Genomic DNA, 14,330 nt, shown 5'->3' with positions numbered 1-14,330 from the left:
CTAGTCAATTTAAACTGGTCTCGAGAACGGTTAGTCCTAGTATAAAACGTGATACATGATTTTTCATTTTGAATCACATGTGGATTCAATTATTCATATTACTTTTCATTCGACTTTCTTTTCATTTCGACTTTCGACCGTCGTTGAGTGCTGACCGGTTTCACCAGCGCTCCAGTATATTTTTAAGTAACTTTTTTTTTTATTAGTAAACAATCTTACTTTTTTACGACGTGACCCGCGCGCTTCACTTTATTTATTTACATTTTTTTTATCGACGCGAGTGTAATGACGTGCTGAATAGTGAATTGTGCGCTCAGCGACAATCGCTTTTTGTGGCGTTGCTATGGAACCTGCAACCGCCAATTTCACGCCGCCTGTGTGGGAGCGCAACGAAATCATGAAGAAATTTTGCGAACCTTCATGCTACCACTATGTCAGGACTGCCAAGAATTCATAACTAACCTTGGCATGAAGTCGCTTGTGAAGCCACTAAAATCAATCAACGAAAACATTGGCATGACACTCGAAGCCAATCATAAATTACTAAACAACTTCAAATCGCTCAGTGCAACACACGATGAAACCCTCTCGAACATAGAAGAAATGCTGCAAGATATAAATAAGAGCGTCTCGCAAGTCTTCAGCAGTACAAAAACCAGCACTGCGGAAATCAAAAATGCTATAACATCGCTATTAAAAATAGCCCCAACGGACAACTACGCAGTAGTAGAATCAGCAGCGAAATTAGCGGCATCAGTCGCAGTTGCAGAAATGGAAATAAAACATTCAACAACAAAAAACTCCATCGACCTTCTGCCCCAATTATTCGAGTCCCTAAAAACTGACTCGACAGACTCGCACATCACACTGGCGTGCGAAGTAAAAACACAAATGGAAGAAATGGCTAGTGCATTGTCTTCCTCCAGTGTCTCCCACACTGTCAAGCCAACTGTAAGCTTATGGAAAAAATCAACTGAAATATTCAAGGTAACCTAACCATGTACCGACAGGTTCGAAGAACAGACTGAAAAAATATTTAGGCATCCAATAATTGAATATTTGCTTGTCGTGTTTTGTGTAGAATATATTTGATCAGTACACGTTGACCAAATTTTATCTGTCAAAAAGAGTCAAATATTTGGCTTCGGTCAAACAGTGTATGAGCACACTTAGAAGAGGAACTATCTGAAAGCCGCGCTTCCATCAAAATAATTCATACACTTCTCCAGGATGGCGCCGCTTTGACCATAAATGGCATTGGGAACCGGACTGGTCGGAATTCGATGCCAAACAACGAATTCGTAGGCTTCAAGAAAAAGCAGCCGACAAAGCAAAACTCAACAGGAAGCGAAGAAAGCAAACTGCGCGCCGATAAATGGGATAAGGAACTGCTGGCCTCAGCAAAAGAGGAAATCCACAATGGTATTGTGCCTCCTACAAATCGACTAAATCTTGCTTTTCCTAGTTTGTCCTCACAATGGAGATGCTTTAGAACCATCAGTATGGAAACACTGAGGAAGGTGGTGATGGATTTAAGAACCTGTGCGGGTGTTGATGATATCAATGAAACGGTATTAGTAGATGCATTTGATTTAATCAAAGAGAATCTACTATATATAGTAAATGAGTCGATGATTCGGGGTGAATGCCCACATAGTTGGAAGAAATCCGTTGTCATACCGATTCCAAAAAATCCAAAATCAACCAAACCAGAAGACCGTAGACCAGTTAATATGTTACCAATGTACGAAAAAATCCTAGAAATCGTTGTCAAAGATCAACTGTTGGAACATATAACGGAAAATGAAATCCTGGTAGATGAACAGTCTGGATTTAGGAAAAACCACTCTTGTGAAACGGCTCTTAATTTGTTGCTTCTAAAATGGAAACAGGCTATAGAAGAGAAGAAAGTTATTTTGACGGCATTTATTGATTTGAAAAGGGCCTTCGAGACAGTAGACCGGTGTAAATTGATAAATCTGCTTTCCAGTTATGATGTAACTGGAATTGTATTGACGTGGTTTGAAAGCTACTTAAGCGGGCGAACACAAATCACTATTTATAGGGACAGTAAATCATCGGCGGGATCAGCGAATCTGGGTTTGCCTCAAGGAAGTGTTCTGGGGCCGTTACTTTTCTTGCTTTATATCAATGACATCAAACAGGTGTTAAATGACAGCGACGTGAATTTGTTCGCTGACGACACAGCGATATTTGTTGTGGAAGATACATTGCAAGACTGTTACAGAAAAATGAATCTTGAGCTACAAAACTTAGATGACTGGTTAAAATGGAAAAAATTGAAATTAAATATAAGCAAAACGAAATACATGGTAGTTTCGACACGCAGTCTTGATAATGGCAGTCTAAGTATAAGTATGGATGGGCAACCTGTGGAAAGAGTATCATCAATCAAATATCTTGGCGTTATTATAGACGAAACGCTGCTTTTTTAAGAGAACATTAATTATACTATAAAGAAGGCAGCTCAAAAATATGGAGTGCTTTGTAGAATAAATCGTTTCTTGACCTTTGAAAGCAAAATAACGATCTACAAAGCGCTGATCGCTCCACATTTTGATTTTTGTGCGTCTGTGCTATTTCTTGCAAATAAGAGACAGATGCAAAGAATGCGAATGTTGCAAAACAAGGCTATGCGCCTGATATTGAGATGTGATCGACGAACTCCGCGGAGATTCATGTTAGAATGCCTACAATGGATGTCAGTCAGTCAGCATATTGAATATTGCACGCTCACGTTTATATACAAAATGACTAATAATATGACGCCGAATTACCTACGAAATACTATAATATATGGATGAGACATGCATCGATATAATACAAGACAAGCAAGCGACCTCAGAACCATGAACTTCCGAATGTCGTGTACCCAAAATTCAATTTTTTATAAGGGATATCGACTGTATAATACCTTACCCAATGAGGCAAAGACAGCAACAAGCCTTCGAATGTTTCGTAGTATTTGTAAAGAGTTTTTGAAGCATGATTTAGATTTTTGACCTGGTGTAGAATCAACGTTGTAAGATGACGAAGCTATGAGGGATTAATTTTTGTTTGTGCTTTTGTCTTTTTTATCATTAGACTATGATGATGTAGAATTTAATTTGTTTGTACTCGTTTTTAATTTTTTTTTATACATTTCGAGTAGTCTACAACATTCTGAGCATCGTGCACGTGAAACGGCATAGAGAAGCTTAAAATTAAGCATTGACTAAAAATAATGGTTCTGTTTTTAAGAAAATCATATCACTCTAAGGGATTCAAAGTGGAAATTGCGAACAAGCTAGGGTTAGCTCAACCGGAATTCTTGTAAATTTATCTTTTTAACAGATGATTGACGAAATCTTTCTGTGTTGTGGCAGATCTCATTGCAGATTCAGATTGAAGCGATTATACCCCAGTTTGAATGAAGGGCCTGAAGTATCGGCTGGAATTAGGCTTAGGTTTGCTCAGCTGTCTGGTCTCGAAAACGATTAACAGATCGTTGTCGGGTATCCAGTAAAGCGGGATTTCCTTTGTAAATTCAAGGCTGGTATGGATATAGGTATTAGGTTCAATTCCTGATCGGTCAAGGGTCTTCCCGGATTGGAAATTCTCTTGACATGCCTTGGAATATCTAGCGTTCATATAATGCATTTACTCGCTCTTTCGAATGACAATCTATGTCTATGCTCTTAACTAATCTACTGGTTTTGTTTGTATTATAAAAGAAATCCATATAAATAGTTATCAAAGAAAATTCGTCCAGCCCAAATCGTTGTAGGAAAACAAAGTGGAATCGTCATCATTATTATATAATGAATAGAGTACTGTTTTAGGTGTAGGTGCAAGTGTGTGTGTTTTTTTATCTTAAGACTATGATGATGATGGTATGTTGTTTTTTTTTCAATTTTTAATAATTTTAGTTGTTAGATTAGTTTAAAAATAATTACAATTACAAGAATTACAAGAACTAGTGCATCAGTAATGCTCGCAGCTGAAGGTCTACCAACAGACACAAACCTTTTGCGTGAAATTTTCCTGGAAGTACACGAAGAGCTGGGAGTTTCACGCATTGACGCCTTGGCAGACCTCACATCACACCGAGCATTCCTGTCCAGTGAACGCACGCAACGGCTACAACATGCTAGGGAAGCAGCTACAAATGTCTACAGTCTGCTAAATTTTCAACGATGTGACGCGCCCCTTAGAAAGTAGTCGAAAAAATCAAAACAGTAATGTTGGAGATTGCCAACAGATCCACGGATCGGGGTGTTCCAAAATAATAATACCACATTCAAACAACCGAAAACTAAGGTTTTATGTTCTGCGAGGAATTATTATTTTCCTGAAAATGGTATTACATTTGTTTACAAATTATATTATAAATTACAAGCTTTCCGACTTACGTTTAGTCCCTTTTTTGTGGGTTATGTATTCTCTTCCAATTCAGGATTTAGGAGTTTCGAGTAAGTTGAACGATAATCAATGTTGCTCTAACCGTACTATCTGTCCGTACTATAATATTAAGGCATGAATATTTATCCGTACTATAGATTAAGGCATGACTAAGTAAATAATAATTTAAGTTTTACCTTTTATATAGAGTTAAGTTCAATATAGGTTACGTTAAACAATAATTATGATTTTAATTATATATATATATGAATTCACTGTGGAAACAAATAGACTAATTCATAAATTAAATTATAAATTAATTTTAAACTTAAATGTAGTTACGTTTTGAACTAGCTTGAACAATTTGGTCCAATTTTAGATTTAATTCACGAGGTTTCCTTGCTCTTTCTTTGAGATTTTGTGTTTTCTATGACTTATAGAATACTTAGAATAAAGAGTGACAAATATTGTTTATAACGCTATTGTTTGTGGGATAATTGTGCTAGACTCGACTGTCGATACTGGGTTCTTATGTGCTGGTCGAAAAGGAGCTACAGTGAAGGCGCGTTGGCGTAGACTCGCCAACACTCCCCCCAGGTACGTTGATCTCCAGGTCGACTTACTAATCATCGCGCCGTACATCTAGCACAGCCAGTTTAGCAACTGGTCGCTCGTAGAAACCGTTCCCTGTTTTCACAGTTGCTGATCGAGGTTGTCCATCTCTTCCAGGACAGATTCCGATGACCTTCCCCCTGGGCCAACAATTCCGGGGATTTTTAGGGTCAGCAATGATTACCACGTCGTCGATTCCAATCGCCTTCGTGTTGATAAACCACTTAGTTCTGCGGGTGATCTCAGGTAAATACGAACTCAGCCAACGTTTCCAAAATCTATTCGCGAGTATCTGCGATGCACGCCAACACTGCCGTAATGCGGCACCACTGTCTTCTAGAGTGCACAAAGGTTTGGTACCATCGGATGATCCAAGGAGGAAATGGTTTGGAGTCAAGGCTGGGCCGGAATCGTCATCGATCGGAACATTTCGCAGTACTTCGTCCGTCAGTCTTTGCGTTGACAAAATAGCCGTCATGTTTCGTTTGACTGTTCCAATCAATCTCTCCCAGCAGCCGCCCATGTGGAAGACCCATTTGGTTTCCGATGAAACGAACGCCTTCATCATCTCTTCTATGTTGACCGAAGCTTCTGCCTTCTGCATCTCACGACATGCTCCGACAAAGTTGGTACCGCGATCACTATAGATCGTTCGGGGCGTACCCCGATGCGAGATAAAGTTGCGCAGCGCGATGATGCACGAATTAGTGCTCAGCGAATGGACGATCTCAATATGGATGGCTCGTATTGTCATGCAGGTTACGAGCATCCCCCATCGCTTTTCCGATCGCCTGCCTATTACGACTGTAATAGGACCGAAGTAGTCCACGCCTACATGGGTGAACGGTCGAGCGAATGCGTCCAACCTGGTATGTGGGAGATCTGCCATGATAGGGGGCTGCGGAATTGCCCGGTTATTCTTACATCGTTGACAACTGTTGCGTACCCGTAAGTAGGTACTTCGAAGTCGAGAAATGGAGTAACGTTGCCGTATCTCGTTAATTACAGTCTCGTGATTCTGATGGTGGTATTTTTGGTGATAGTGTGCAACAATGAGACTGGTAACGTGGTGGTTACGGGGTAGAATGATCGGATTCTTGGCATCTTCGGTCGCGAACTCACAGGCAGAAATACGACCTCGTATCCGCATGATTCCGTGTTTGTCGATCCAAGGGGTGAGCTTATACAAAGCGCTAGTTTTCGGAAGCGTGGCTCCACCAGACTGGTGGAGAAGGGTGTATTCGTCGGGGTAGGCGTCCTCTTGTGCTTGCCGGATCAAATGGGATTCAGAGGCGGTCAGCTCTTCCATTGAAGGATGGCCATTCGTAACTGCCTGCCTTTTCATCCTCTTAATGATATTGTTGGAAAACCGAAGAACGTATGCAATTGTGTTCACCATCTTTCTCCAGCTACTGAAGTCACTGAAGCAGAGAAGCGGCTCAGTTTTCTGGACATGCAACAACAAATACGGGCGTAGTTCGGTCTCTGTTGTCCTAGTCACGGTTGGTTGTTGCGGCCAATACTTCTCAGTGCACATCAGGAAATGTGGTCCTGTGTACCAACGAGCTTCTGCAGACATGTCTGGTAGTTTCACCAACTTAGTGCCATCGTCCGCGACATTTAGCTTGGTAGGAACCCAGCGCCAATCTGCTGGTTCTGTGGAGTCCAAAATTTCGCTAACTCGGTGGGCTACAAATGGTGTAAAACGCCGATGATCCGAATTGACCCAGCAGATCACATCTCGTGAATCTGACCAAAAAATTCGCCGAGTGATGTTCACAGATAAGGATTCTTTTACTGTGGAAGCCAATCGAACACCCAACACCGCTGCTTGAAGTTCCAATCTAGGAATCGAGTGGAATTTCAACGGAGAAACTCTGGTTTTGGCAGCGACTAACGTGCATTCGATGGTATCGCCATGGGAGTAACGAAGATAGCAAGCTGCAGCCATTCCATCCTCACTCGCGTCTACAAACGTATGGAGCTGCACGTCGGAAAAATCTGCTGGAATTCGACTGCGATAGCAACGAGGAATCTTGAGCGTTTCGATTTGTGGGAGGATCTGAAGCCACGTCTGCCACTTGGAGAAGAGTACTCCGTTAATTTCATCGTCCCAATCAGCTCCGGACCGCCAGACTTCCTGCATGAGGATCTTCAGGTACATCAGGAATTGTGCAATTAACCCCAAGGGATCGAACATAGACATAAGGATTCGTAGCATTTCCCGCTTTGTCGGGCAACGTTGACCCTCCAAGAGGGGGCGCTCGTATCGGTTCCATCCAACTTTATATGAGAAGACATCCGACGCGGTACACCACCACATCCCCAACACCTTCTCCGTGGCCAATTCCGGAGCGAGGTCAAGGTTCTTCTCCTTCGTACTGTTCTCATCCAGAGCTCTCAGTACCCGTTGAGAATTACTGATCCAGTTTCTGATCTCAAAACCGCCTTGCGCGTGTACGAACGTAACCTGCTTTGCCAGTTGTATTGCCTCTCCTTCCGTATCGACGCTAACTAGCATATCATCCACGTAGTGACGCTTTTGAATAACGTTTGCTGCTGTCGGGTACTGGTATCTGAACCGCTCTGCATTCATATTCTTCGCATATTGTGCACTGCTTGGCGAGCAACAAGCACCAAAAGTCATAACACGCATCACATAGGTTGACAGCTGACCATCCTCATCTCTCCAGAAAAAGAGTTGACAAAGTTGGTCTTCGTTCCGTATCGAGACTTGATGGAACATCTCTCGCAGATCACCCGTTAGTCCAATCGCACGCTCACGGAACTGGATGAGAATAGAGAACAACGATGCAAGCTGGTCAGGCCCCGTCAGAAGAAATGAATTTAGTGACTTTCCGAAAGCAGTGGCTGCAGCATCCCACACGATGCGAATTTTCCCTGGCTTATTAGGGTTCTTTACTGGGAACACAGGAAGATACCAGGTGCGACGGTTTGGGCGTATAAGTTCCTCCTCTGATAGCTTTCGGATATAGCCTTTGCGTAGATAATCAGAAATTTTCTGTTGCAAGACTGCTGCAAGCGAAGCATCTCTCATCAAGCGTTTCTCGAGGCATTGAAACCGACGCATTGCCATCGCTCGACTATCTGGAAGACGGACTTCGTCGTAGCGCCAGAGTAGTCCGGTCTCGAAACGTGTTCCCGTGAATTTTGTAAGAGATTGAAGAAGAGATTGTGCTCGTTGTTCGTCTCTGGAGAGTAGAGATGTTCCCGATTTAACTACACCTAAACTGTCTAAAGAGAAATACCTCTTCATCGCCTGATGAAGGTCATCGTCTGAACGGTTTTCACACGGACAAATGTGAAAAATCGAATGTACTAGGTTGGGTGTATCATTTTCATTGGCGCCCCCACACACTGTCCAGCCTAAGCGGGTCTTCACTGCAAGCGGTTGATTTGGTCCTCCTTCTCGACTCTTGAGGACGAGAGTGAGGTGTTGATCCTTCATCCCAATTAGGATTCTTGGTCGCACAGCTTCGTAGGAGAGGATGGGAAGGTTTCGGAGGTGTGGATACAGGCGAGATAATTCCTCTATGTTCAACGTTTGTGGTGGAAGTAATAATTCGTTGACCGTCCTTACTCCAGTTAGGCTGAATTTATGGGATTCGTCTCGTATTCCAGCAACTTCAAAACTAACGACTCGTGAGGTTTCTTCATGGCGCTGTGTGCCGCCTGTCCAGTGCAGACAGAGGGGTTTTACTTCCCCTTCAAGTCTCAGCTCATCTGCCAAATCACTGTCCACTAGTGTCAAACTTGACCCGTCATCTAGGAAGGCGAAGGTACATATGGAGCCGTGCTTCCCATGTAGACGTACTGGCAAATAACGGAATAGAGTTCTGCTAGACTTCACTTGATGAGTATGACATCCCTGATGGTTTGAACTCGAACTTGATTGAGGAGTAATCGCTTCTACGACTTCAGCGTTCGGTGGTTTTTTCTCGTCGTTATGCAATAATTCATGGTGTTTAAACTGACAACCATTCTTACCGCATAATCTTGCTTGACATCCCCCATAGTGTCGTCGCAGGCATCTACGACAGAGTCCGTATTCTCTCACAACTGCCCAACGTGAGTCACGCGACATTTCTAGGAACCGTTTGCATTTACAAATGGATTTGCACATCCCTTTACATATCATGCAGCCTTCGCTTGCTGTCCTCACAAAGAATGATTTCTGGGAGTATGTTTCCGGAGAGACGTCCTCGGAGTGAGAGTTCACGAAAGTGTTACCTTTTTTATTTCCACGGTTTTCGCTCCGCGTTGTTCTTATGTCTCCAATATCATTCGGAATAGTTATAGCGCTAGCAGCCTCTGTTAGAGAATAAAGCCAGTGGCTAAAAGAAGCCAAGTTAACTGCCGGCAGCGTTTGTCTGTACTGGGCCCAATTCAGTTTTATGGAAGAAGGCAGTTTAATGACCAATTGATGCATCAACGATACGTTGTAGAGGTGCTCTTCTAACCCGCAGGCGTCCACCGTAGCACAAAAGTTGTCCACGCTGACAGCGAAATTTAAAAGGGTCTCCAGCTTATCTTCCCTCAACGCGGGTAGTGAGTTGATCTTCGCGATTAGTGTGTGTACGATGGCTTCCGGCTGTCCAAATAACATTTTTAGAGTCGTTATTACGCCAACCACATTTGCCGGGTGCATCAGACGACTTTTAACCGCTTCGTATGCTCGCCCTCTCAAACATTTTTGCAACCGTATGATGTTTTCTGCATCCGAAAATCCACAAATCGCTGTCGTGCTGTTGAAGGATGACAAGAATAGAGGCCACTCCTCTGGGTTACCGGAAAACGTGGGTAGCTCCTTTGAGATTGCTTGACGCGCTGCCAGCTGTTTCCGGGTTAGCGGACACTGTTCTACGTCATCATCATCATACACTGGACGGTAGTTATTCTGCTGTTGAGGAACGGGAACGAGAGTCTGATTCGGTACCTCGCACGTGGTTTGTGGTAGCGGAGCGCAGTTGATTCGTTGTGTATTGCTTTGAGAACGGTTGCAGCTCGTGCAGCCAAGAGGGGGCGGATTACCTGGTTGGTTTCCGTTTTGATTCACCGTTTCATCCATCCACTCCTCCACGCGGCTCATAGCATCGCCGTCATTCGAACCACCTTCACTAGCCATTTCTTCTAGTATCTTGTACTTCTTCTCCAGGAACTCTTTATCCTTGGCTGCCTCATCTGCAGTTCGTCGACGTTCCAATTCACGTTCCTCCTCTAGCTTTCGCAACTTTAGTTTTAAGAGTGTTTGTGTCGATCGGTTGGACACTCCTGACGCGTTCGATGCAGGTTTCCTTGGCAACGTCTCTTTTGCATTTGATATCGTTTTACTTAATACAGGGTTTGCTGACTGTTTCAGTGGAAGTGATGTTATGTTCGGAATGGTCTCATTTGCTGATTTGTTTCCGATTGAATTCACGACCTGTGATTGTTGAGTGCCTTTTTGTTGAACGAGGGATGCAGAGGAAGTTCCAGGAACGGCTTCTGGTTGCTTTTGACTTTGACTACCAAGCAGCACAGGAGGTTTGATGGTATTTGAACACGTATCCTGGACACCGGTTGCAGCTTTGCATTTGGCGCAACTCCAGGGTTGTTTTTCAGATACCTGTGTTACCCCAACACATTGGTAGTGATGCCATTTTTGGCATACATCACAGCGCACCATCTGGTTTGTATTTTCCCCATGACATATCTGACATGATCTTCTGGGAATGGGTGTTTCTGAATCCTCCGTAACCACCTTTTGCGTACCATCTTGACCACCAGTTTCACTCTCCGCTACATCATTGGTTTTTTTCGAACGTAAACCTCTACTCGACATGATCTAGTTGATGAATTATTCGTATGTAAACGAAAATAATAAATTGTTGGAGATTGCCAACAGATCCACGGATCGGGGTGTTCCAAAATAATAATACCACATTCAAACAATCGAAAACTAAGGTTTTATGTTCTGCGAGGAATTATTATTTTCCTGAAAATGGTATTACATTTGTTTACAAAATATATTATAAATTACAAGCTTTCCGACTTACGTTTAGTCCCTTTTTTATGGGTTATGTATTCTCTTCCAATTCAGGATTTAGGAGTTTCGAGTAAGTTGAACGATAATCAATGTTGCTCTAACCGTACTATCTGTCCGTACTATAATATTAAGGCATGAATATTTATCCGTACTATAGATTAAGGCATGACTAAGTAAATAATAATTTAAGTTTTACCTTTTATATAGAGTTAAGTTCAATATAGGTTACGTTAAACAATAATTATGATTTTAATTATATATATATATGAATTCACTGTGGAAACAAATAGACTAATTCAGTGTATTAGTTTTATGAATTAATTTTAAACTTAAATGTAGTTACGTTTTGAACTAGCTTGAACAATTTGGTCCAATTTTAGATTTAATTCACGAGGTTTCCTTGCTCTTTCTTTGAGATTTTGTGTTTTCTATGACTTATAGAATACTTAGAATAAAGAGTGACAAATATTGTTTATAACGCTATTGTTTGTGGGATAATTGTGCTAGACTCGACTGTCGATACTGGGTTCTTATGTGCTGGTCGAAAAGGAGCTACAGTGAAGGCGCGTTGGCGTAGACTCGCCAACAAGTAAAGTAAGTAGAATTAGTCTTCCAAAAACTTCTCCGCCTTCTCAACAGAATGCGACTGAAATTTTGATATACTGTCAAAACTTCAATCGCATGAAAAGCCCAGCAAAAATGAAGGAAATTCATCAAAATCTTTTACCCACTTCTTTCAATGTAATTCTTGCAACTGAAACTAGCTGGGACGAAAGCATAAGAAGCGAAGGAGTTTTTGGAAATAATTTTAACGTATTCCGGCACGACCGCAACTTATCGTTATCTCAGAAGAAGTCTGAGGAGGGGTCCTCATTGCCATTAATGCAAATTTCACTTCTGAGGAACTTTTAACCGAAAAACATAAAGAATTTGAGCATGTATGGGCAAAATTATCTATAGCTGGCGAAGTACACAAATTTGCTTCTGTGTATTTCCCACCCGAACATGCAAATAGAAGGTCGTATGAATTATTTTTTCAGACGACAAATCGAATTGCAGAAACACTAGAACCAGAAGTGAAAATGCATATCTATGGCGACTTCAATCAAAATAAAGTAGACTTCATTCCCGATAATGATAATGAATACATTCTACTTCCAGTCGTCGGGGAAAATGAAACCCTACAATATATATTTGACGAAATTGCACATCTCGGTCTTAACCAAATAAATCATGTAAAAAATTTCCAAAAGTATTATCTAGACCTATTTCACTAACATCACCGACGATTTTTGTGTGAATGAGTCCATGACTCCTCTTTGGAAAAATGAAAAATTTCACACAGCAATTGAATACTCAATCTTTATACATAATAGACAATTACCCATCGACTGGGAGTATGAAGAAGTACCGGAATATAACAAGACGAACTTTGAAGCAATCAAATGTAGCCTACAAGCCATAGAATGGCAAACTTTATTGAACAGCGAACGAGATGTCAACTTAACTGTACATATTCTTCACGAAATTCTGAATAACATAATATCAGAATTTGTGCCGAAGAAATTCATCCATCAAATATCCTATTTGGTTTAACGTTCAAATAAGAAATCTAAAGAATAAAAAAACAAAAAGCACATAAAAATACAAAATAGACAAAAGTCATCAAAATTTGCTGGAATATCAAATTAGACTGGAAAAAAATTAGACGGAACAAAAGGACCAGGACCTGAACGAATAGCACCTATATTCCTAAAGAACCTGGCTGAGGAACTCACCCTTCCCTTACATTGCATTTTCAATATGTCACTACAAACTGGAATAGCCCCAGAAAAATGGAAACAATCTTTTTTGGTACCTATCTTTAAATCAGGCGCTAAATATGACGTACGTAATTATCGTGAAATTGCCATTATTTCTTGCATTCCTAAACTATTCGAAGCAATAGTCAACGAAAAAGTCTTCCAACAAGTAAAGAATAGAATTACGTGTATGCAACATGGTTTCTTCAAAGGCCGTTCAACTGCAACTAATCTGTTGGCTTTTGTGAGTTTTATTTTGAATGCAATGGAAAATGGCAAACACGTAGAAGCTCTTTACACTGACTTCAGTAAAGCATTTGACCGCATCGACATTCCATTACTACTCTTCAAATTGCAGAAAATTGGAATGGAACAAAGACTCTTAAACTGGCTCGATTCTTATCTAACAAACCGTGAACAAATTGTTCATTTTCAAAATTCTCTTTCAAATCCAGTAAAAGTCACTTCGGGAGTCCCACAAGGCTCTCATCTTGGTCCTCTTCTTTTCATTCTGTACGTTAATGACATCTCCTCCGTTCTCAAGCGTATCAATGTACTTGTGTATGCCGACGACATGAATCTTTTCGCGGAAATTGGAAATGGAAACGACATCGAAGCATTTCGAAACGAAATACATGTATTCCATACTTGGTGTGATAAAAATCTACTAAAACTGAATGTTAAAAAATGCAACTCTATAACATTTAGCAGAAAAAAACATGTACCAAATATTGTTATATGTTTTGGAAAACAAAATTAAGAAAAATGTGAAATAGTTAGAGATCTAGGCGTCGTCCTGGACTGTAAACTCACATTCATAGAACACTACAACTCTGTAATAAATAAGGCGAATAGTGTGTTAAGTTTTGTCAAACGCTTCTCACATAACTTCCAGGACCCATACACAATAAAGCTTTTATATATTACATATGTAAGGCCTATTCTGGAATACTGTAACATCGTTTGGAACCCGTATATGGTCGTACATGAAGAACGCATTGAGTCAGTCCAGAAACAGTTTCTTCTATTTGCACTTCGTAAATTCAACTTGACCTCATTTCCACTTCCTTCATATGAGGCACGCTGCATGCTCATAAACGTCCAAACACTAAAAGAACGTCGTGAGTTTGCAATGCTTTCATTTGTTAATGACTTAATTTCGCAACGAGTACAGTCAGCTGAATTACTAGAAAAACTAAATTTCTATGTACCTGGGCGTCAACTAAGAACACGAAATTTGTTTCTAACCAAAACATCCAGAACATATTATGCAAATAACGCCCCTATCAATCGCATGATGCGTATATACATTCAGCACTGCGAAATAACTGACCGAACAATGAAAAAAAAAACAGCTAGAAAGAAACATGTACCGCAAAAATAATATTTAACCTAAGAAAACATTGTAACATTAATGTATAAGTGTGTAGTCTACATTTGTTTGACGAAATGAATAAATAAATAAATGA

The 14,330-nt window shown here is 41.0% G+C and overlaps 1 protein-coding gene across 1 annotated transcript; it reads right to left on the bottom strand.

Annotated features, from left to right (window-relative positions):
- Positions 1-5,023: 5,023 nt before the first annotated feature.
- Positions 5,024-10,855, bottom strand: LOC129774264 (uncharacterized). Its single transcript, XM_055777981.1, has one exon. The coding sequence runs from the start codon at positions 10,853-10,855 to the stop codon at positions 5,024-5,026; it is 5,832 nt and encodes a 1,943-aa protein (XP_055633956.1).
- Positions 10,856-14,330: the final 3,475 nt, after the last annotated feature.

Source organism: Toxorhynchites rutilus, chromosome 3 (genome assembly GCF_029784135.1).
Source record: "Toxorhynchites rutilus septentrionalis strain SRP chromosome 3, ASM2978413v1, whole genome shotgun sequence".
In the NCBI taxonomy this organism is placed as follows: Eukaryota; Metazoa; Arthropoda; class Insecta; order Diptera; family Culicidae; genus Toxorhynchites; species Toxorhynchites rutilus.
Note: the sequence above shows the minus strand (reverse complement) of the source record. Positions and strands in the feature narration are given on the sequence as shown.

What these genes read in the sequence shown, in the direction of transcription:
- LOC129774264 (XM_055777981.1), bottom strand. Translation starts at nt 10,855, where the DNA reads ATGTCGAGTAGAGGTTTACGTTCGAAAAAAACCAATGATGTAGCGGAG.